The 21,029-nt window shown below is 53.8% G+C and overlaps 3 protein-coding genes across 3 annotated transcripts; 1 reads left to right on the forward strand and 2 right to left on the reverse strand.

The window, feature by feature from the left end:
• Window positions 1–7,417: 7,417 nt before the first annotated feature.
• ATG3_1 (E2-like enzyme) lies at window positions 7,418–8,582 on the reverse strand (the record flags this gene model as incomplete). The annotated part of the gene is made up of 3 exons (XM_053195550.1): window positions 7,418–7,471; window positions 7,531–8,002; window positions 8,062–8,582. 3 exons carry the CDS (start codon window positions 8,580–8,582, stop codon window positions 7,418–7,420), a joined length of 1,047 nt encoding a protein of 348 aa, XP_053046889.1.
• An 828-nt stretch (window positions 8,583–9,410) lies between these two features.
• ATG3_2 (E2-like enzyme) lies at window positions 9,411–10,474 on the reverse strand (the record flags this gene model as incomplete). Its single annotated transcript, XM_053195549.1, has 2 exons — window positions 9,411–9,878; window positions 9,932–10,474. The coding sequence occupies 2 exons, from the start codon at window positions 10,472–10,474 to the stop codon at window positions 9,411–9,413; spliced, it is 1,011 nt and encodes a 336-aa protein (XP_053046888.1).
• A 4,326-nt stretch (window positions 10,475–14,800) lies between these two features.
• N0V96_005636 (uncharacterized protein) lies at window positions 14,801–20,523 on the forward strand (the record flags this gene model as incomplete). Its single annotated transcript, XM_053195548.2, has 2 exons — window positions 14,801–15,244; window positions 15,301–20,523. 2 exons carry the CDS (start codon window positions 14,801–14,803, stop codon window positions 20,521–20,523), a joined length of 5,667 nt encoding a protein of 1,888 aa, XP_053046887.1.
• Window positions 20,524–21,029: the final 506 nt, after the last annotated feature.

A 21,029-nucleotide genomic window follows, 5' to 3' on the forward strand; every position in this document is an offset into this window, starting at 1 on the left:
GGGGAGGACGGACGGATCATGGATCTTGTCAGTCGACCGTACCAACCCGAGAGACCTCGCGTTATGATCCTCGCGGACGACTTGGCGACCGAGATGCTCCGAAATGAGACCCGGAATCTTGTGTCAGTGACCGACAGTCCGACAGTCGGCCCCATAGGCTGATATGCGCTTCTTAGCCGGCGATGCTTGAGCCGCCAGTAGGCACAAGTCTCAAAGAGGCAAAATCGGGCGACTTAGACGTCGAGAGATGTTTGACGGCCAGGGCAGAACCAGGAGGAACGGACCTCACTATATTGGAGGGCTGTATTCCGTCCATTCATTCATCGAGTACGTCTTCGTCGGTCAGGTATTTGGACAGATACCAAGACAAACGGCGTCTTGCTCGAGCCTCGATGTTTCTAGTGGCTTGTTTGACCCTGCTACACATCGTTGGCTTGGCTGAACTAGAAGTCTCGCAACTGCCGCTTTTACCCCCAACTTGCCCCCATCCCTGGGGATGGAAAGTTGTTGGGATGGCGTCGCTGAAACTCAAAAAATGATATTCCTCAGGAGCTCCCAGTGGATTGGACACGGATCTACATACATACGAGGCGGTTGTCGCGTTGAAATACCACCTAGAACAATGAGCAGCAGGTCTAGACTTGGCCGATGGAAGAGAAGACGCGTCTTCTCCGTGGCTTATTCCATGTCTCGCGCTGGCTCAGGGCGCATCTTGCAGTTCTTCTACGGATTACCTAGCACTGCACCTTAAGCCAGGCTGCCAGGGGGAGTCTGTCGACAGTTTTTTGGCATGTCAAAACCAGCAAAAGATGTTCACGCCTCATCTCGAAATGGACAGCCAAGGAGATCTGCCGGGTTATTAATGGGATTATCGATTCTCGACTCCCAACGATCGGTGGCCTGAATGAAGGGCTGTGCCTTTCGAACTTAGCCCTATTCGACTGCTCATTGTACGGATACAGATACCGATTCACAACCCAAGATGTGGGGGTGGAGTCTCATCTTGAGAACTGCCATATTATCACAGTCTGTTAGTTGAGGCAGAGAAGCGTTGTCGATGCTGGATTGGAATGGGTTGAGTACCTTAGAGGATTTCTGACAGCTGGGGACGTGGCTGGCTTACTAGCCAAGCCACGCCATGGGATCCGTTTCGGACGGGATTCACCGTACGGCAAGGCATGTCAAAACGGGCTTTTCCTCCAATCGAAGCTCCTCCTTTGGCAATCCACCACCACCAACATCGTCACAAGTCTCCATCTCTGAGTCTCTCCCCCGAACTTGGCCCCGTTGCCCCTCCACCCGCTCGAGCCCTCGACGACGGGTTCCCGCCAAGCCAAGTGGCGGTGAGCTAAAGGCCCCCGAGAGCTCTGGAGCTCGTCCGCCGCCCTTCCCTTCACTTCACTCTAATCCCCGTCTACAGCAGCCCCTCACTTCACTGAGTGCAATTACCTCTCGGGTCTTTGGCGGCATGCTTGACAGGGCTAGCTAGGCGCTACGATGCGCTGCGATGCGCCGGTGCCAGCAATGTAGCGTGAGTCGACAGTTGCTGCTGCTGCTGGTAAAAGGGGCTGGAAATCTCGCTTGAATGCTTGCTGCATCCTCAAGCTGGAGATGCAAACGACCTATTGGAGCTTCCCCAGCTTGATCCCGGGGAAGCTCATGCGACTGCCTTCTGTTTCTGAACCTGAAGTAGCATTTCGATTCACCGCAGCTTTCCGAGCTGCAGACCATCAAACGCGTCTGTAAGCATGTCCTGTCCAGCGCCCTCGTTCCACGGCAGACGGGCAGCCGCGTCGTGCAGGCGTCTACTTCTCCGAAGACAACTTTGGTCAACGAGATGCCCCGACATGGGCGGGAAGATGGTATTAATCTGGGGTTCGCGGGGTACAAGTGGCTTACGGCCACGATACGTCGATACGATGCTCCTTTGTCCCGGAGGCAATCACACCCCCAGGAACTCTATCCCGGATGGGTGGGAGGGAACAGGCCATTCTCACGCTCTCCGTACATGCGGCATCTCGAAAAATCCCTCATGGCTGGTATGTACCATTATGGAGGATGGTGAAGATGACGGTCTTATTTAATGGCGGCTTGCCAATCATCCTTGCAGTCACGCCCTTCGCTGCACTCGTACCAAATACTTTGGCACTGATGGTCAGTCCAGTCTCTACATCCTGCACACCATCCGGCCGTCGCAAAGCTCTGCGGCTCAATACTCGGTCGTTGAGCTTCGGGCACACGGACATGGACGTGGCATATATTGGATATTTGCGTCTATGGGCCAATGCCTAGCCATTTGATGATTTCGTTATCGTCAGAATTTTCCATCTGCATGGAGGTTGCCATCGCCAGGTGGGGAATTGACCTGCAGTTTCCGACATGATCAGACTTTTTGTGCCATGCCGAACGAGAGAGAGCGCGAGAGCTTATCTCTCCTCTTATGTGGCGAAGAGGGTGATCGCCCTGGGCCCAGATCTTCTAGAAGGGTTCTCCAAACCCCAAACCCGAGTCGGCGACGTCTGCATCCCTAGTGGGCAGTCTGGCCCCCTCCGACGATGATCGAATGCCTAGAGAGAAGGAAGCAGCTCAGTCCTTGATGGGCGACGCTTGGCGTTCTGCCAAAAATGCCACCATTGACCATTCATGGTCCGGCGAGCCTGTCCCTGGCGTGCCCAGCTGAGGGGAAGCCCGACTGGGAGACGGGCTTTTGTTGATATATGCCTGCAGCTGGGCACTCCATCATTTTTGGGGTTTGGCTTGGCTCGTTCGGCGATTCCCATTGCTTGACAGAGCGATTCTTCGTCGTGGTGGTGCTAAGTATGCCAAGCCGAACGTTTTTTAAAGTTTCAATTTGCTTTCTCCTACGCACACTCAATTGCGTAAGGATACGTGCAAGTCCGTTTTTTGTTATGAACTGACAGTAGCCTTTGGTAGACTCAAAGTCATGGCAGCCGAAAAGATTACCCATCGCGATGGGTTAAAGTAGCTGGCACGTTTTTCGCATATTGGTTGAGGTAGCATGGTAGGTCCTACATCAATTTGAGATCGGCAATCCCATACGTTATCCGAACATGGGCTACCTAATCTGCTGAATCTACATGGACGTCCCTTGGAACAGATTTTCCCCTCCGTGCCCCCGTGGTTCGGACGGAAGTCCAAGGTGGTCAGAGGGAAAATGATCGGAGGAATTGAATGCGAAAAGCGGCGCTCAACATGCGGCGAGCGGGCTGATCGCGGACTGTGCGCGGTTGGGGCTGGGAGGACGCGCAGCCCGGGGAACTTCACTCCGGTTCCCGGAGCGTCTTTTCGCTATGGGTGTTTATTGAGGGCCGGGAGAAGGACGGATATGTATGTTTATCATCCGGGCATGGCTTCAGGTCGTACATGTCCTCGCGCCTTTCTGTTCATTTTGTGTTTCTTGGGGGTTCAGGTGGGAGTCTGTCTCGCACGGTGATCTCGGGGCGGGAGGAGGAAGTTTGCGGATATCGTCTGGGAGGTGTAGCTTTAGCTTTATATGTAGCTGGAGGTTCTGGCTGTATCTTTGGCTGCTACTTGTAACTGCAACTGGCAATACTGCTATGCTCGAAGTTGAATGTATACACTCGTAGCTTACCTTACGCTGTACTTTTCCCCCGTGGCAGGCTATTAACATGAGTGCTTGCTTCCCAGACGACAAGGTTGTCGAGAGAGTTCTTGGGTTGGGATCGCTGCGGGTTTCTCTCCTGAGGCGAGGAGCAGAGAGTTGGACGTGGCGTTCTGCGGGCGATGAACTCTGCGATTTGGGGTTTTCATTGAACATGCGATTTGGAGGGAAGCGGGACAAGGTGACAAGGTAAGAAAAGGAGGCTGGATGATTACTGCGGCATGAGACTGTCCTGCTGAGCATAAATGTTTTCTTGCCCTAGTCTAAGAGAAGATGAGCTTGCTTGACGGATGAGGGAAGGATCTTATTCGTGTTTGTATTGCTACGGGAAGAGGTTGCCTGATACTTGATGAGTTGTTATAGAGGGGTTGAGATGGATGTTACTTTGTCGACCTTTGTAGTCTTTAACTTGATGGGAGGAGGAGGTGAGCAGTGAGGCTTGGAGTTTCGGAGTCTTGCCTGACGAAGTACGTACGCATCATGGCGTTTGCTTTCAATAGTATGCTTCCGCGTTGTCCACTGTATTGTTTGGATATGATGTGATTGTCGACACCCACGTTGACTGGATCCAGGACAGTATCCTGCGGGCATGCGGTGGTTATCAAAAGGGTTCATGAAACTGTGGAGAAATACAATGGCGTGAAAAGTGTCATAGTTCTAGGACTCAAGGACAGTGAGCTGCTTGTGAAGGTAAGCAAGCTATAACGTGTATTATATCCCTTGAATACGAAGAGCTTCTTACTCCGCGAGCGGGTCGAAGATGTTAAGATGTATTCTGTTTCACGTGTCTGGGTGCGCCGTTGTCAGAGCATCGCTCTTTTGTTATATAGAGCGTTGATGTGTGAGATGGACGCAAGCCATCATGAGCTGTTGGTTGAACAGGAGACTTGGGTCCGGGCTGCTGCGAGGAACTTCGAGATGAAATCCGCGTTCAGCCTCTTCTTTCTTTGTCTCTCTCTCTGCTTCATCCAAGTTTGAACCAGCAGGGTCCGTCCGAGTGATGAAGTTTCTTCGACTACATCGAGAATAAACCTCGACGTTGTGGTCATTCATCAGCCAGACTCACATTTGTCTCAATTCACTATCATCGCCATTCAGTGTGAGAAACTCAGTGCCTCCTTCCATTCTGATAGCAGCCATTGGGGCCTGGTGATTGAGTAGGTTTGAGAAACGTGAAGCGTTGATTGGTGCATGAAGCTTCGATACTCCTGGGTTCAAATCACAGCTGGCTCCCCGTTGGTACTGTTGTACTTCCTTTTTCCAAGGCCTCCAGGTAACCTGTGATATCAAACAGTTGTCTGTTTATGGGGGGCGTAGATCGGATCATACTCGAGATGAGCCCTCAGAGTCACGCAGCTTGGCATTGAAACTGTTGTTACTTTACAGTTGTAGACGCTAACCAGAGTCCAGACCTAAGATTTCACCAGCCTCAACTTCTTGGTCGCTTGAGCTCAGCCCGGGCAGCGGATTGTGGGCAAGGAGCGGTACCAGGCAGTCTCTGAGAAAATCTATCAGTCAGGTATGTATTTGAGTCTCGCAGACACACCAGCCGCGGGAGCTCACTAGGATACTTCTCGTGAACAACGTGATACTTGACTGGCTCTATCCTCTCATTTAATGGCGTCAATGTTGTCAACGGGAATGGAACAGACGGTGTTTTCTTGTTGACTTTTAGAATTAAACACACAAGTTCTGCTCTCACAGACCTGGATTCTTACGTTACACTATAAGGCAAAAAGCCAGCAAGCTATACCACTCCTCTCAGGCGTTTAATACCTATCGAATACTCTAGGAAGTGATGTTTAAAGCTAGATACCGTAGTAAAGACCTTCGCGGCGCTCTTGTTTTATAAGGGTAGATTATATATTTATTAAGAAATGCGGTAGGCTCCTGAATACACTTTCCGGTACGACTTCGAATTCCATAAAAGAACGAAGCTAGGCTACACTATAACAAGAACATGATAAGAAACTTTATAGACTTCTTTTAAATACCTGAGGATCTCTAAGTCTTGTCTCGGGAGAGGAATAAAGTGATATTCTCCTATAACCGCCAGCTTCTAGTATTCGATCATCTTAATCATCTCGTTATACGACTACTCAGCACTTAGTTAAAGAAGACCGGGTGAGCGCTACCAAAAACATCTAGTTGCCGTCTCTTAGCAACCTCCTCTACTTGCCTCTCCGCTGCGCTCAGTTTCGCAATATCAGAACCTCAAGCGGCTATTCTGCTCCTCCCCGTCGTTTGATACCTATGGCATATACTCCTGGCAGTAACACTCAAAGCCGGAGGGAGAGAGCAGAGAGCCTTGACGCTCAACTCCTCGTATGTGGAAGCAACAGTATTAAGATAGACGACTCACGCCCCATGCCATTGCGGGCTGCAAAGCCGGCACTGGTATAGACGATGCCTGCGGGGTCATCGGCAGAAGCAACCCATACTGCTGTCTCTAGAAGTTGACTGGGCAGAGCAGTATTTATACCATTTCTCGCCTTCGTGCGGCTTAGGAATGTGTAACTCCCTACAACCCTAGGACAAGTATTGCAAAGGGAGATATTGCGAACAAAGGCACTAAATTACCCGGGCAAGTCTACCCTTCCAGCAAAGCCTAGTTATCCCTCTATCTCGTGACGGAAGAGTCCTTCATGTAGTGCTAATCTCCTACGTGATTAAGGCAGCTCAAGATGTGGCAACCCAGAAGAAAGAGACTGGGGGCCATCAGGCATATGAGTTTGATCACTTTACTTCCGTGAGAATATATCGAAAAATGTATATCGTCACAAGCTTGGGGTTTGAGCCTTCCCGTGTCCTCGTAACTCCTTCCGTTTCTTCCTTACTTGATGTTTATTTCCCGAGTCGCCAACCACCTCAGAGTATACCATGCCGGTGCCATGCCAAAAACTTTGACGTTATCTCAGCCTCACAAACACACGAAGTCCGGGAGTGTAGAACAGAACGCGAGGGGGCACCGCAAGGTCAGGAAGTAGAAGAAGTTGTTCGTGGGTAGACCTAACACTCGCTAAAGGCGGCATCTTCATTTCCCGAAACAACTTCAAATTTCCCTTTCGCGCCTAACATAGGTAGAAGACCGATCCGGCGAGAATACTGGGGATATCTTCTTCATATAGAGCCTCTTCCTTTTCAAGCCAAGTTCATCGTCGCAAGTGAGCTTTACCCAGAGCGCAGACTCCTACCACGTCCCACGTCGTTTGACACAATCCCCACCTCGCATCTCTAGCAGCTAAAGGGACCTATGCCAATGACACGAGGCACCTGTCACTCATTAAGGCTCAGAGCTCACATCAGGTAAGTACCATCCTATCTATACAGGAATATTCCAAAATCATACCAATCTCTTAACGAAGCACCGGCTTACTTTCCAACATGAACTCTCACCTGCTACGTACCAGGGTGAACGATAGAGATGTCGGTCGAAAGAACGCCTGTCACGTCGACAATGCCCAGGCGCATCGTTACGCTTCTCATCACGCATCGCATCATGATCCTCATGCATCAAAAAGGTAAACCTCGAGAGTGGTAACCCCACTTCCTGACTTGTTTAGAGATAATGAGGATTTTATACCGTCTCGACTTTGTAGTCTACTGAATTCTCGAAAGTCGCCGTTTGTCAAAGTTCCGTAATCTAAGTCCCCGTGATCCAATGACATAGGAAAAAAAGCCTGTCGTCGCCCAACACACCCGTTGCCAAAGACATTCCCATAAGAAAAAAGGAGGAGGAAAACCGAGAGAGAAGCAGATGAAAAATCTGCCCACTTATACTCCCATTGTGAAATCGTGCTCGATACCAGGTGTGACGCTGGCCATGAACTACAACAAGTTAGCATCATCATCACTCTTGAAGACTTCTCACGCCTCGAGAAATGTACCTTCAGGAAAACAACCAGATACTGATCCACCCGGATAGCAACCTCCTGCTCGTCAACCTCGCTCTGCTCAACCTCCTCCCACTCGCCGTCCTTATCGGCAGCGGCCTGAGCATCCTTGACATCCAGCTTCCCCAGCTCATCAACGAGCCCCTCCATGCCCTGGTCCCCGCCGACGGCCTTACCGGCGCGCAGCTTCTCGCGCCGGATGCGCAGCGCCCCGTCGGCGCGGTCGAGCATCGTCTTCATTACGGATGCGTGCTTGCACGGGTGCACGCTCGCCATCTTGATGTTGTTGGCGAAGAAGGGGAAGTCCTCGAGCGTCACCGTCTTGTCCTTGTAGTCGCCCACAATGTCGTCCATCATGGCGTGCGGCGGCAGCGGCTGGCCGTTGGGCGAATAGCCCGAGAGGTAGAGGCGGGGTGTGCGGTAGTACGTTGAGTACATGATGTAGAGGGTGTATGTACGCCGACCGCTGTGAATGTGAGAGGTTAGCCACATCTTCCCGAGCTGAAAAGTCAACGTGATCCCTACCTGTTCTTTCCGTTGTCTCCTGCATCGCGGATGATGGCCTCGTCGTCGTCTTCATCCTCCATATCCGGAATCTCATCGTCATCCTCCACAACCTCCCGGTCTCCCACATTTCCCGAGTCGTCCACCGTCCGCACCTCCTTCACTTTAAGCGGCTGCGAGCTCGCCAGCCCGCCCGTGCGAAGCCAGCCATCCTCATCATCGTCGCCGGCCCCGGACCTCTTGCCGCCCTCCACGACGGCCTCCTCGTGGCCCGCATCGCCGGCGAAGTCGTCGTCGAGGCGGCGGTTGCAGGGGACGTTGCGCGTGACGAGGAACTGCTTCCCGGGAGGCAGGTAGCTGACGCGGCGGCTGTCGGCGTCCGCGTCGCCCCAGGACCAGGTCGGGAACTTGTAGACGAGGTAGTCGCCCGCGGCGACGAACTCTTCGGGGGTGATTTGACCCGTCTGGCGGAAGGTGGACTTGTGCGATACCGGTGTGTACCGGTCGCGGAGTGTGTTGACGGTCGAGTAGAGAAGATTCATCGTTAACGTCGGTCTGTGACGTTTAGGGAAGCTTCGGTATCTCGAGTCGGTGACGCCTTGTGTTGAAGGTATCGATGGTCTCTAAGTGTATACTTGCTTTGTGGTGATGCGGTTGTCTTTAGTGGCGTCTATCTTGCTGACGAGAAGGATGTTGCTGGCGAGGTAAGAAAGACAGCCTAGTCCTCCGCCGGCTCTCAGAATGATGTAGTTTGTCGTGGTTCCGCCTGATGTCGATGACTGGGAGTCAAGCTCGTGGCAGCTGTTCAGGGCGATCACATGGATGGCGGGGTTGTCTCACGATTGGACAGGGAAGATGGTGGCGGGGTTGCCGCCTGCCTGCGCTGGTGCTGAGGGATCTGCTTATCTTATCGGCCGTTGGAAGCTAAGGTACCTTGAGGTAAGGTAAAGTGCTGTGCTAATCCGCTACAACAGACAACATCTTCCTCAACACAGTTGCACCATTGAGACCGGTGGAAGGGCACGGATCGCGCTGGTTGGAGCTGCTTTGCTGCAGCATAGGCCGATTCTGATGTAGCCTGAAACTCATGCCTGGGTGCCTGATTGGGTTGCTCCTTTGACTACATTGGAGTTGTGTTCCTCAGTTTTTGATACAGGAAATAGCTTGACAAAGCTGTCGGAAGCCAGGGAATAAGGGAGTATCTAATATGCCATTTGTCATCCTCATTTCGAGGGCGGCTCTCACTTCAGCAAGTCGATTGTGCGATTTGGACCAGGGTCAGTGTCATGAAAGCTTGCCTTGGACAACATGCCCAGAGACGAATAGTATTCAGCCGCGACAGGGCTGTGGTATCTTTGAGTCCTAGCATCCTATTCCTCCTCCTCACTACTAACTTCCTCCCCTGCTTCTATGGCCTCCTGCCTCTTCTTCGCCGCGCGCTCTCTCTTCCTATCCAGCAACTTCTTCAACCTCGATGCTCCATTGAAGACGCCATTCGTCCCTGACCCGCACGCGGCGCATGTGGGGTCCTTCCTATACCTCTTCAACGCGCAAGGCTCGCAAAAGTAGTGACCGCACCTCGTGATGATCGGCGCCTTATAAGGCTCCCTGCAGATGATACAAGCGAACGGGATGTTCTCCAACATGGCCTCCTCGTCGTCGTCATCATCGTCGGCCTTGGTGCGGTCCGCGCTGGCAACGACGGTTCCCGCAATGTTCTTCTTCCCCTTTGTGACGTTCTCCCATTCCTTGTCGAGCTGCCATCCTTGCTTATAGTCTTCTCTGGCGTGGAGGTACTTGCAGTTATCGCCGAAGCCACAGAAACCGGTTTGCTTGTACTAAAGATTGTTAGTATCTATGCTTTGAGGAGGTAACGTGCTGGGCAACTTACGTCTTTGCAAACGTCTGGTGCGAAATCGGTGACTGTGATGGTCCTGATATTGGTGGGCGCCTTGATGGGGCCTACTGTCTTGTTTGGGGCGTCTGGGTTTTTCGTGATGAATGAAGTCTGGTTCGCCAATCCCTTGTATGTTCCGTCGGGGGCCTGGGACGTCTTTGCGACAGCTCGCGAGCTGCCTAGTAGGTTCTTTGATGAAAGCGCGTCCTTGCCGTCCTCGTCGTACCAGTTGCTTTGTTTCGTGGCATCGTTGGAGTCTGATATGGGCACACTGCGATCGGCGGTAAAGACCGTGGCGGAGAGGTCCTGCTTCGACTTGGCGGTGTCCTTGGATGAGGCCGTGATGGCGCCAGCCTTTGTCTTCCGCCTCTTGACCCGCTGGCCTGCTTCGTCTTCGGAGGATGAGTAGTCGGAGTCGGAGTCGCTGTTCGCGGGCGGCGGTGTTGCGGGTCTCTTGCGGATATTGGCTTTGCCCTTTGCGCCGCGCCGCTTGAAGATGGCGACTGGCGCATCTGTTGCTGGGGCGCTGTCGGCCATGTTTGATGGATCTTGGTCTCGATGGCGGGTGTACGTCTATGTCTGAAGATAGATGGGAGATTCTGATTTCGTTGGTATAGATTTCCCAGCAAGTCTTTGATGATCCGCAGCTAAGGCTAGGCAACGCCGGTAGTTGAGAGAGAAGTTTGGGGTTACCCTTGGTCAACTTTAGCTCTGATGGCGATCATCAACACTCGGATTCAAGAATACCTTCTAGAATGATCAGATCAAGCCACAGGGCTGACAAATTTCGTGGCTTGAGTCAAAGACCCACATAGAAGTACAAAACCAATCAGGTGCTTGGATAATTGCGGCTTAGCGTTATGGGGCAGCGCCGAGTCCAGCTGCCAGTCAGGAAAATCGGGAGGCTGGAAGACCAGGGAGCGATTGGTCAGAAAGAGGAAGGACTAGCACAGAAGGTTACAGGGATGAGCTTCCCAGCTGGGTTAGAGCTGGCTCATGGTGGATTTGAGCTAAGATTGGCCAAAGTTATGCGACCAAAACGAGTTTACGGAGGTACCCCAAGGAAACATCTGGGCGCGTCTTCACAGGCATTGTTTTGAAGTGATGCGATATGGCGGTATGGATTGGCGGGGAAGAGCCCATAGATGGGCGACGATGGACGGCCGATGCCATGTCGATGCCATGCCGTGTCATGCTCTGCGATATGACACGACTGATTGCTTGCATGAGCACATGAATCCGTACTAGCTGGGGAGCAGTATTCTTTGGTGGGGTCGGGATGAATGCTGTTCTTGTGAACTCTCTCACGGTCTCACCCTCTGTGCTGTCTGCTGTGCGCGTGAGAGAATGCTGCCATGTTGTTGTAATGGGCCGTCTGGATTGGCTGCGGTTGCGGCTGTAGCAGCGGCAGCCACCCAGAGCGTCTCTGTCTGCGAAAGACAACGACATTGGACGATCGAATGGAGACGTCTCCTGGGTGGTGCATGAGGCCATGGCAAAACAACAAAACAACTGCATGTTGAACTGACAAGCTGTTTTTGGACCGTAAAGCTGACCTTCTGCATGCGGTAGGAAGCTGCCTATCCCAGGTAGCTGACTGAATAAACTCACCTCCTGCATTTGTTTCCGAGGTAGAGTGGCAGAGCCCCCATGCTGTGTGCATTACCCGCAATCTTGAGCTGATGTCCCCATTTTCTCGTCCCTGCAAATGCCGCCCCAGTGGCTTTGCTGCGTCTTGATGAATGGACCCCAGTGGTCTTCGCTAAGGCATGTCGAAATTGAGGGCTTTTAGATGAGTAGCTAGAGCTGAGCTGGGCGATGATGATGACGATGATGGACAGATGACCAGCCGTCCGCCTGGGTAGTTGGCCCAGCCAAAGGTGGATTTACATAGGACGGGTAGATAGTAGTATGGTAGATCAATGGTATGGATAGAGCATATAAAAGTAAGGTGCGGCTTAAATCATTGCTAGTGTGATGATGTGTTGTTGAGCTGCTGTCAGTTGATGGCAGGCTTGCACGCCACGTCCAGGGTTGAGAGCACATTATCGATAAGCACCCGTTATTCGTACAACAACAAGGCCATTATCCACCGTGCCAGTCCTTGAACGGATGCAAATGGCACGAATGGAGTAGGCGCAAGGCAAACTGTCAGGTACCCGAAGTTGTGCAGTTGCACAGTCATAGGTGCAGGCATTCTGCAGCTCCACGGTGGAACCCAAAAGACAGCGAGACCTGGCAAGCAAGCACCCTGCGTTCTGGACAGGCATGAGGGGTGGAATTGACAGGCACAGGCTCAGGCTCAGGAACAGGAACAGGAATAAAATGGATAGTCGTTGAGATGGGTCTCGTGTGTTGCTATTCCCAGTCAGGAGACGGGGGGAACACAACTCTCGTTTAAACCACACTCTATCTGGGTCCTGGACTCCTGGCCACCTGGTCTAAAATCACTTGTATCCATATACACAGTAGTTGTGCACGCACGCCGTAACGCGTGAAGGGGGGAGAAGCGCACACTACATAGCTAGTTGTGAATAACAATGCCCTTGTTACGAATATTCTCAAGGCCAACGCAGTACTGTATACTGTATTACGTTGTTGGAGTGTGGATTGTGTAAAGAAGGTATGAAGGAACATTTTGAGGATACCTTACTTGAAAGTGAAAGAGGATCCCCTCGTGCCTTCCTCTTTCCACTTTCCTCCTTCTCTCTTTCGCGACCTTGCCCTTTCCCAAATTAATTACTAACCCCTTCCACGTTCTCTCCCTCCATCCCTCCTTCTCCTCCCTTTCCCCTCCTCGTCGTCCGTCGTGTGTCTGTCTCTTTTCCTTTGCCGACGCCGACACCCGCCGACCGTCACCTCCATCCCTCCTTCTTGTGCTTCCATCCGGTCGCGTCACTCTACTCAGACGGGAACCGACCTCGTCGTTCCTTCGCGACCTCGAGTCTCCCATTCAGTTTGGAGCATCGCGCCAGGAGAAAAAGACACAAGACCAGCAACAAATAGCGTCACAGGAAAGAAGAACCTTGTTGCCGAATGAAGACGAGGACGCGATTGTCTATCGTCTTCATCATCGTGACTTGGACCTCTCTCTTTCTCCTGCTTTCCGTGCTGGTTCGGGGACATCCCATCTTTCTTTTCACCTTTTTTTTTTTCCCGTTCTAATTTACACTGCCTTTTTTTTTTTCATTCAAGCTTTTGTTACTAGTTACTCCCACCTTCCCTCCCTACAATCGCCCTAAAAAACGAACAGGTATCTTACCTGCAGCTACCCGACCTTATTCCCTCACTATCTTTCTACGGGCCAATACCCGTTTCGTTCTTTCTTACCTGGTTTTTGTTCCTTCTCTTCGCGCCTCCCTCCGTCTGCCGCCGCCGCCGCCGCCACCTCCGCGCTCCGCTATACGTCAATCTTCCCGACCGATCGGTTTGCGACTCTGCTTCAGCCAATACCACCTGGTGCTACCTTACTTTACCTTACCTTACCGTGGGTAGATCTAGCTACCTAAGGAGAGTCAGAGGGACACCCCCAACGGTCCCATCTCGTCACCTCACTGTTCACCGCCGCGCGTGGTTGCCTCGTATTACCGGCCCGTAATCATCTGCAGAATATCCTCAACTGAGACCTCAGCGCTCTTCAAACACGCCAGCTCATTTGCTTTTTCTCCCCTGGCATCCTTCGCCTCTACCCGTCGAGACTCACGGGAAACGGTAGACCTTCCCCTAATAATACCATTGTCTTATTCTTTACCGCCGTTTTTTTGTTTCTCACTGTCCTTTTCCCCGGACACAGGCCGCTCTTGCACAGCACACAGTCACACAACACACACCAACAAACCCCGGTCGTTCGTTCCCGTCTCCAAAGCACCAACCGCCTTTAGGTTCTTAAACCTTCCATCGTCTGGTTGTTTCTTCTGCCCATCGGATCCTGCGGCTTTCTAAAAAGGTACGTAAAAGTGTCTGTGTGTCGAGAAAGGGAAGAGAACAAAAAAAAGGGACGAAGAAGAAGAGAAAAAAAAGTAGACCCCAAAAGATACAACGCAGACCTGAAGTTCTGGCGCAAAAAACAAAAGAGCAACCACAAGGACAGGAAAAGGTGCGGGCGCACCTAGCTCATCCCACCACCCCGTCCCATCCTCTTAGCTGCATCCCCCGTGCAGATACTCAAGTCCAAACAACAAAGCAGACAGGCACTGCCTTGCTTTCACTGGTCGCGTAGCGCATTTTTTCTGCAGGACCTGATCATCGCTCCATAGGACCATCACACAACCCGCCAGCGCCTGCGCCCGCGTAAGGAACCACTGGGGACCGCATTCCAGTCAACAACACAACAATCCATCGCACCGCAATCGCTGTCCTCTGTCCTTCTCAGGTCAGCTGTGGGAGGGGGAACACAAACAACAAAGCCCCCCGTCAACGTCAACAAAAAACATCACGCACCCCAGTAAACACCACTCTCTTCCACCTACTTCCCTTTGCGACCAGTCCCGACTTGCGCCTTCAATTCCTCGGCTTCCAACTCTTTTCTACCTTCTCTCGTTTATTCCTCTCTTCCTCTTGGGTTTTCTCTCCCACGTGGGTGACGACATCTTCCCTTCTGCACACGGCAGCCGGCTCTGCACGCCCCGCGCTTGTGTTGCAGCTCATTACCTCAGGTCGCCCTATCCCCCGTTCGGTACCGGCTATTTCCCTAAGCTTGCTTGACTCGGCCGATAATTGCGACAACACAACCGTCTGTCTACAACCGCACTATTAGCAATCAAGGCCGACAAGACGACGACAACATCGTTGCTCCACGGATACGTGCACTGGATGTCGCCACAACGCATCTGACGGCGGCATCCCCCATTGTTCCCACCCAACATGGCTACCTCACTCGCCGTCGATAAACCCCATCTGCCGCCTGCTGAAGCGGATATGAACGATCCTTTCGTATCCCCTCCTGGCCCAGCCCACAATCGCTACTCAACCTACGACAGCCAATCCTTCAGCTCATCGCCAGGCCAGGCGAAGCGCGCATTACAAGCACACATTGCAGATACCGAACGACGTCTCGACGAAGCCGGAAAGCTAGGAACCGCACTAGTCCACCAGCGCAAGGAACTGGCAGAACGATTGAAGGAAGTGGAAGAGCAAGAGACGGAAGGCGAACTCGCTCCCGAGTTGCGCGCCAAGCTCGCCGATATCGAAAAGGAGTATAACGATGTGGCTCGAGAGACTGCTAGGGCTTTCTTGCCCAAACAGAGAGTCCCCAGCAATGAAGCCGCTGGAGGTTCACCCTACGTCCCCGACGGAAGAATAGGAAGAGTAAGTCTGCGCCGAATACAAGTGGCGCATGTCTGTTCCGGCTAACCATGCAACAGCGCTCCGTCAGTCCATCCAAATTTGAGAAGCTCGAGATTCAGGCCACCGGATCGCCCAGTAAGCTCAGTGTCCCAAACCGCAAAGTTAGAAACCAGCCCGCCAATCGCATCCACGACATCGAGTTTGCCGCCGAAATCAGCACATCCTTGATTGCCCAGGTCCGCAACCTTCAATCACTCCTATCCGAAAAGGATGAGGAGCTTCGCGACATCAAGGTCGACAAGTCCAAACTTGAAATCGAAAACGAGAACTTTCAACAACGTGTTAAGACTCTGGACGAAAGCGAGAATCGGTACAAGGACGAGAATTGGAACCTCGAGACTCAGATCCACGAATTGATTGCCTCACAAAAGGACGGCGCGGATCGAGAGAAGAAGCTCACGCAAAGCCTTAATGTCCTCCAGGTGGAGAAGAACTCGGCGCAGAAGGAGCTTGATGATGCTAAGGTCTCACTTGCCAAGCTCGCCGAGGAGCATGAGCGAGCTGTGAAGCACCTGGACCTCGACTTGACCACCGCCAAGCGAAATGCAGCCACGGCGGAAACCGAGAGAAACGCCTTGCGAAGAAAGGTCGACGACTTAATGAGCCAGAACACGGAGCTCGCCAAGGCCATTTCAGTCCAGCGCGGCCGCATGTCCGATCGAGACTTTGTTCGTGGCGTTAGCGACGAGGACTTTGAGACTGCGACGGACGGATTCACCCCCGAGCACTCACCGCCGCCCTCGCCCATCAAGGGTACTCCTCGCCACGCTATGCTCGAGTCCGAGACTCTCAAGAGCTCTCTGTTGCACGCCCAGCGAACCATCCAGAGCCAAAAGACTGTCATTCACCGTGAGAAGACCGAGAAGCTCGAGCTTAAGCGACTCCTCCAGGACACGCGCGATGAGTTGGAGAAGCTTCGTACTGACGCCGCCCCCGCCCCTGCTCGCCGCACCCGCAAGGTTGAGTCGCGAGAGTTCAAGAAGCCGTCCCGCGGCTTGCTCGGCGGTCACCGTAGCAGCAGGAACGAGGTCTACCAGGACGACAACGAATGGGAAGAGGCTACTGAAATTGGTAGCCCGAGAACTTCACCCACCATTCGCTCCAACTCCACCGTTCGCAGACCCGGTAGCCGACCCGGCAGTAGCTACAGACCCCAATTCACCGATGTCAGTGACGCTTTCGAGACTGCCAACGAGACTAGCGACGCTGCCTTTGAAACTGCCAATGAGCGTGGCACGGAGACGGAGGATTTCCAGACCGGCGTGGAGGACTTCTCTGGAGGCGACGACACCGAGACAGAAACAGAAAGCCCGTCCAAGGGCCGTGAGCTGCGTCCCCAGACTCTTGTAATGGGAGGAGGCCGAAACTCGTATGATAGCACTGCGTCAACCTCAGCCGATGAAGATGAAGAGTATATCGAGTACAGGACGCCGACGTCGCAGTACAACAACCAGCGCATGCGTGTCAGACTTGGACGAGGATTGATGAACCGCCGTTCTAGGCAGGTCAGCGAGGAGCCAAACTTCCAGAGCAGCCCTGCTAGTGCTGCTACAGGCAGCGCCACCGGAACACCACAGCCCGCGGAGGGCCAGAGCTTGTTCGCAGAGCTCGGCGAGCTTGAGAACAGTGATGCTGAGAGCATTGAAGAGACACCAAGCCGTGCTAGATCCGCCACCGCCGATTCGACATCCACCCCGGCAGTTCCCACTCTGTCTCACGACTCGGTCAACACCGGTAGCATGACAGACCCTGTTAAGAGAGCGGCCGCAGATTCAAGGCCCTTGATGGTCGACTCTGGTATGATGACAGAGCCCATGATTGAATCGCCTCCATTGTCCCCTGTCAGTGTTGTTCACGACGAGAAGACCGAGTCCTTGGGGTCTATGATGGCCGCCAGCCAGGTCGCCCGTCACCTGTCCCAAGACGATGCCACAGACGGAGTGCGCTCCAGACCGTTGTCTACGCTGTCGTACAGTGACTCTGGGGCTCAGTACGATCGGGATATGAATGCTAAGCTGGCACAATTCCCAATGCCGCCATCTAGCCCGCAGCACTTTGTTCTGCCGCCGCCTCCCGAGCTTAGTCTGTCATCTATTGACACTCAGGATATCGAGCCAGTTGTTGAGCCCGTGACGCCACCTCCTGCTCCAGCTCCTCTGACCATGACATCTCTCGTGTCAGAAATCGTTGAGCCCGTTGCAGAGCCCGAGGTTCCGGCTCCTGTTTTGGCTTTCACTCCGCTTGTCTCGGAGATTGTCGAGCCGAAGGCTGAACCCCCTATCCTGCCTCCGACCCTGAGTATCTCGACATATCTCTCAGAGGCGGTCGAGCCAGTGGCCGAACCTGAGGTGCCGCCTCCGGTCCTGAGTCTGTCGGCTCTTCATGCCCATGACCTTGAGCCCGTGGCCGAGCCCGAGACTCCCCCGCCGACGCTCTCATTATCGGCCTTGCATGCTCATAACCTTGAGCCTGTTGCAGAGCCTGAGACGCCTCCTCCTGCTCTTAGCCTGTCGGTGCTGCACGCCCACAACTTGGAGCCAGTAGCGGAGCCCGAGGTTCCCCCCCCGGCTCTCAGTCTCTCTGCTTTGCACGCACACAACCTCGAACCCGTCGCGGAGCCCGAGGTTGTGATCCCGGTGCCAGACCTTGCCTTGTCGGCCCTCTTGTCCGAGCACATTGAGCCCAAGGAGGAGCCTGAGACGTCCAGATCTCTCGCGGCGATCCCTGCTCCCATCCCCGTGCCAATCTCAGCACCAGCGCCAACCCTCACTCTCTCCTCAATTGCGTCCGAGAATGTGGAGCCGCGAGAAGAGCCCGAAGTCCCCGTCGTTGTGCCCACGCTCAGTCTTTCAGCAATCGCCACTGAGCATGTCGAGCCCAAGGCAGAGCCTGAAGTTGTCTCACCGGCGCCAACCCTCAGCCTCTCAGCGCTGTACTCTCACAACCTGGAACCTCAAGCAGAGCCCGAGGTGTTGCCTCCCGCTCTCAGCCTGTCGTCCATTGTGGCCGAGGATGTCGAGCCCAAGGCCGAGCCCGACATCATTCCAGAGGTACCAGCGCTCTCGTTTTCGTCTATTGCAGCTGAGAACATTGAGCCAAAGGCAGAGCCTGAGGTGATTGTGCCTGCCCCAGTACTCAGCCTCACTTCGATTTCTTCCGAGAACATCGAGCCCAAGGCCGAGCCTGCGCCAGCTCTTACCATGTCTTCGATCTCATTCGCAAACATTGAGCCTATCGCAGAGCCGGCGGTGTTGCCACCGTTGCCTCCAGCCCTCACACTCTCCTCCATCTCATCGGAGAACATTGAGCCCAAGGCAGAGCCCGAGGTTCCAGCTCCTCCGCCGGCACTCCTCGCGTACTCGACCATCTCATCTGAGCACGTCGAGCCTCGCGCTGCTCCTCAGCCTGTCTTGGACTTCTCATCAGTGTTATCTCAGCACGTAGAGCCCGCCATTGCGCCAGAAACCGTGGTGCCCAAGCCCAATTTCGGATTCTCCACGATCGAGTCAATTGAGACGCAACCCATCTCGCCTAGAAGCCCCAAGCGGGATGCTTTTATTCTTCCCCGCGACATGGATTCGCCATTTGATGAGAAGGATGCGCCAAGAACGCCCTCCAAGAATGCTTTGATGAGCTCCGTCTTTGGTCGGGGAAAGAACAAGGCCTCCGACAACCTTATTATTGCGGAGGACGACACTCGGCAATCGCCTAGCGACGAACGTCTGTCCGAGACTCCCGAGTCTCAGCGGCCGTTCAAGGAGATTTCAACTAACGCCACCGGCCGCCCTGCACCCAAGGTCATCGTTCCCATGTCGGATTCAGGCGCCCAGACTTCCCTAACCGCTGATGCGATTGATGAGATGCTCCTCGCAAAGACCAAGGCCACGTCCGACAAGTCATTGTCGAGCTTCGGCACCCCGAGCACTCCCGGCACCGTTCGCATTCGCCGTCCTTCTCACGACAGCCTCAGCAGTTTCTCCACCGAGAACAAGATGGATACAGCATTCAGAAGGCCAGGAAGTGCCAACAGCAACCTCGCGCCTAATCAACCACTACCTCCTCTCCCGCCCAACCACAAGGAAGCCATTGAAGCTGCGAGAACTGGATCGTCGCATAGTGCGGTTATGGGCCCTCCCTTGTGGCCTGCCTCTGCCATGAGAAACCAGCGACCACAGACTCCCAACGGCGCCGCCAGACCACAGTCCCCGTTGTCGATCTCGACATCAATGAAGGCAACGCCTGTTGCTCGCGGCACGCGCGCTGGTTCAGCGTACGGCACCGCTGAGGTTCACTCGCCGACTAAGTTGTCTACTATGAGCAGACACTCTTCAGTGTCGTCGTTTGTCTCTGAGATTGACCACCGTTTCAACCCTCAGGCTGAGCTGGCTGCCGCAACAGGCTTCGGTCCTAACACCGATCCCCGCATGATCCAGGCCATCACGCAGACAATGATTGGCGAGTACCTCTGGAAGTACACCCGCAAGGCCGGCAGGGGAGAAATGTCCGACAACAGACACAGACGCTACTTCTGGGTTCACCCGTATACTCGCACTCTGTACTGGAGTGACCGAGACCCGGCCACTGCCGGTCGTTCTGAGCTTCGCGGCAAGAGTGTGCCCATCGAGGCTGTTCGTGTGGTCACCGACGATAACCCAATGCCACCCGGCCTGCACCGGAAGAGTTTGATCGTCATCTCTCCCGGCAGAACTATCAAGTTTACCTGCACGACTGGCCAGCGCCACGAGACGTGGTTCAACGCCTTGTCTTATCTCCTGCTACGCACAACCGACGAGGGCCAGTCCGATGTCGAGGAGATGGCCGGTGCCATCACTCAGGCCGATGTGGACGAGTTCAACCCACAGTTCGGCCGTCGTACCAACTCCACGGCCCGTCCCAGGCCGCCTCCGTCTCTGTCATCATACAACTCACGGACAACTCGCAACCAGTCTCCGGCAGTTGACATGTCAATGAACGTGCCTACGCTTACCCCGAACAAGCACTCGATTGCTCAGGCTCAGAGACCCACCATGGCTGGTAGAATTAGTGGCTACTTTGGTACCTTCTCGAGTCTGAGGAGCCGCTCCGCTGCGGCTCCGACCCCAAGCATCTACGAGGCTAGCGAGGTGCACGACAGCGCCGAAGACCTCCGAGAGATTATTGAGAGACAAGATCGGGACGCCGACCGGCTCGAGAATGTGCGCGCCTGCTGTGATGGTGAGTTGCCCTTACATGTGTGTTGAAATAAATTTACGTTGCTAACAATGACCAGGCAAGCACGATGTTGGTACTCTTCACCACCACCCTAAGAGGGGTCGGCCTTCCGGCGCCCATTCTCACTCTCACTCTCACTCCCAATCTGGACCATCAACGTCTGCCACACCCATGAGCACCGTAAGGGCGCGATCATAAAGTCGCTGCCAACGGGGCCCATGAACATCTCTCTACATGCGGCTGTTGAGCAGTCTACCGTAATATAAACCAATGAAGCATTCTTCAAATCCACTCGCTACGCCAAGAAACTGGCCCGCCCCGTGGGAACGCCCTACCCACTCATGATCAATTCGCTCCCACGCAACGGATCACGACGTCTATGACAACCATCTCCTTGTCGTCTCTGCCTAGGATGCCCTGCCGTCCCGCAAGAGCCCAGGCCCCATTCTCCTTCCGGTTTCGACCTAAGCTAGCTTACGACTGCATCCAGGACCCTGGCGTCCTACGACCAAATTTCATTAAACGCGTCCTGCCT

Source organism: Colletotrichum fioriniae, assembly GCF_027942845.1.
Source record: "Colletotrichum fioriniae strain IMI 355084 chromosome Unknown scaffold_6, whole genome shotgun sequence".
Taxonomy (NCBI): Eukaryota; Fungi; Ascomycota; class Sordariomycetes; order Glomerellales; family Glomerellaceae; genus Colletotrichum; species Colletotrichum fioriniae.